Source organism: Pundamilia nyererei, unplaced genomic scaffold, assembly GCF_000239375.1.
Source record: "Pundamilia nyererei isolate P.nyererei 1_Seehausen unplaced genomic scaffold, PunNye1.0 scaffold00377, whole genome shotgun sequence".
In the NCBI taxonomy this organism is placed as follows: Eukaryota; Metazoa; Chordata; class Actinopteri; order Cichliformes; family Cichlidae; genus Pundamilia; species Pundamilia nyererei.
This window is the reverse complement of record NW_005187778.1, coordinates 168,309-169,386: the sequence shown is the minus strand read 5'-3', so window position 1 is coordinate 169,386 and position 1,078 is coordinate 168,309. Positions and strand designations below refer to the sequence as shown.

Genomic DNA, 1,078 nt, shown 5'->3' with positions numbered 1-1,078 from the left:
ATGTGCTTCTCTATGTGTGCATTATTAAACCAAAGCTCCTCCATCTTATCAGCGCACAGAAGCTGTTCGTATCTCCTGCTTGTGTGCTTGGGATAACGTTCTGTGCATGTCCCCTGTCCTCAGGGACCATCCTGCTGTCATAAAGAGACGCTTCACCAGCGTCCTGATTGTGTCAGGTCTGTCGCCCCTGTTTGTGTGGGCATGGAGAGAATCTGCAGGCGTCGTGGTGAGTTGATCTTGGATAACTGTGCTGTGTTCCAGTCCCTCAGGATGGACATTTTGTGCTGCGTTGTATCACAGTTTCTATTTTCATTTGTGTGTCAGAACGGCCCGTCTTTGCTGGTTCTCATGGGGATCCGGTTTGAAGGCCTCATTCCTGCCATCATACTTCCTCTGCTCCTCACCATGGTAAGAAACAGCCAATGTGCTTACCTAACATTACTACTGCGTTAGTACATGTTCATCGTTAAACTGCTTGATTGGATTTTGGGAAAGAAAACATTTATTTTTCTTTAGTTTGAATGATGAAAACATCAGTTGTGGGAAACATGCACGCTTTTGTGTCCTTGTAATGTCACTCAGAGCAAAATATGAGAATGTATAGAAACTATTTCAAATAATAATTTAAATTGTTACTTTATTAATGTTCACACACTTATTTTCAACCTAAAATATTCACAAATGTGATATTTATACAAATATACTGAGAACTGTGAATCTGTAGTTAAATGTTTTAGTGTTGCTTTCATTCGTACTTACATTCACCTACAACCACAGCAGAAAAGTAGCCAGAGAGATGAAGAAAGGAGGCGGAAATACTCAGAGTCTATGAGTTCAACAAACAGGCTGGTGGCAAAAACAAAAAGGCTTATAGTGACTCACATGTGAGGCTTGACACTGAGGAAGGAGAAAAGGACTTCTACCATGTGGCTAGACAGAGTCATAGAGAGTCTTGAACGAATGTACTGAAGAGGTGGAACCTCTTGAGGAGCTGGAGGAAAGAAAAAGGAGAGTGAAGAGGATGGATGGAGGACAGCGAGGGCAACGCTGGCAGCTGGTCTAGATGACATGTCTGTGG

The 1,078-nt window shown here is 42.6% G+C and overlaps 1 protein-coding gene across 1 annotated transcript in view; it reads left to right on the top strand.

Moving 5' to 3' along the window:
- rce1a (Ras converting CAAX endopeptidase 1a) overlaps window positions 1-1,078 on the top strand; it is a 12,503-nt gene that overhangs the window by 4,628 nt on the left and 6,797 nt on the right. The window contains exons 2-3 of the mRNA XM_005752752.2: window positions 124-226; window positions 325-424. Of these exons, the coding sequence (XP_005752809.1) occupies window positions 124-226; window positions 325-424 (203 nt within the window). The remainder of the gene's footprint in view (window positions 1-123; window positions 227-324; window positions 425-1,078) is intronic.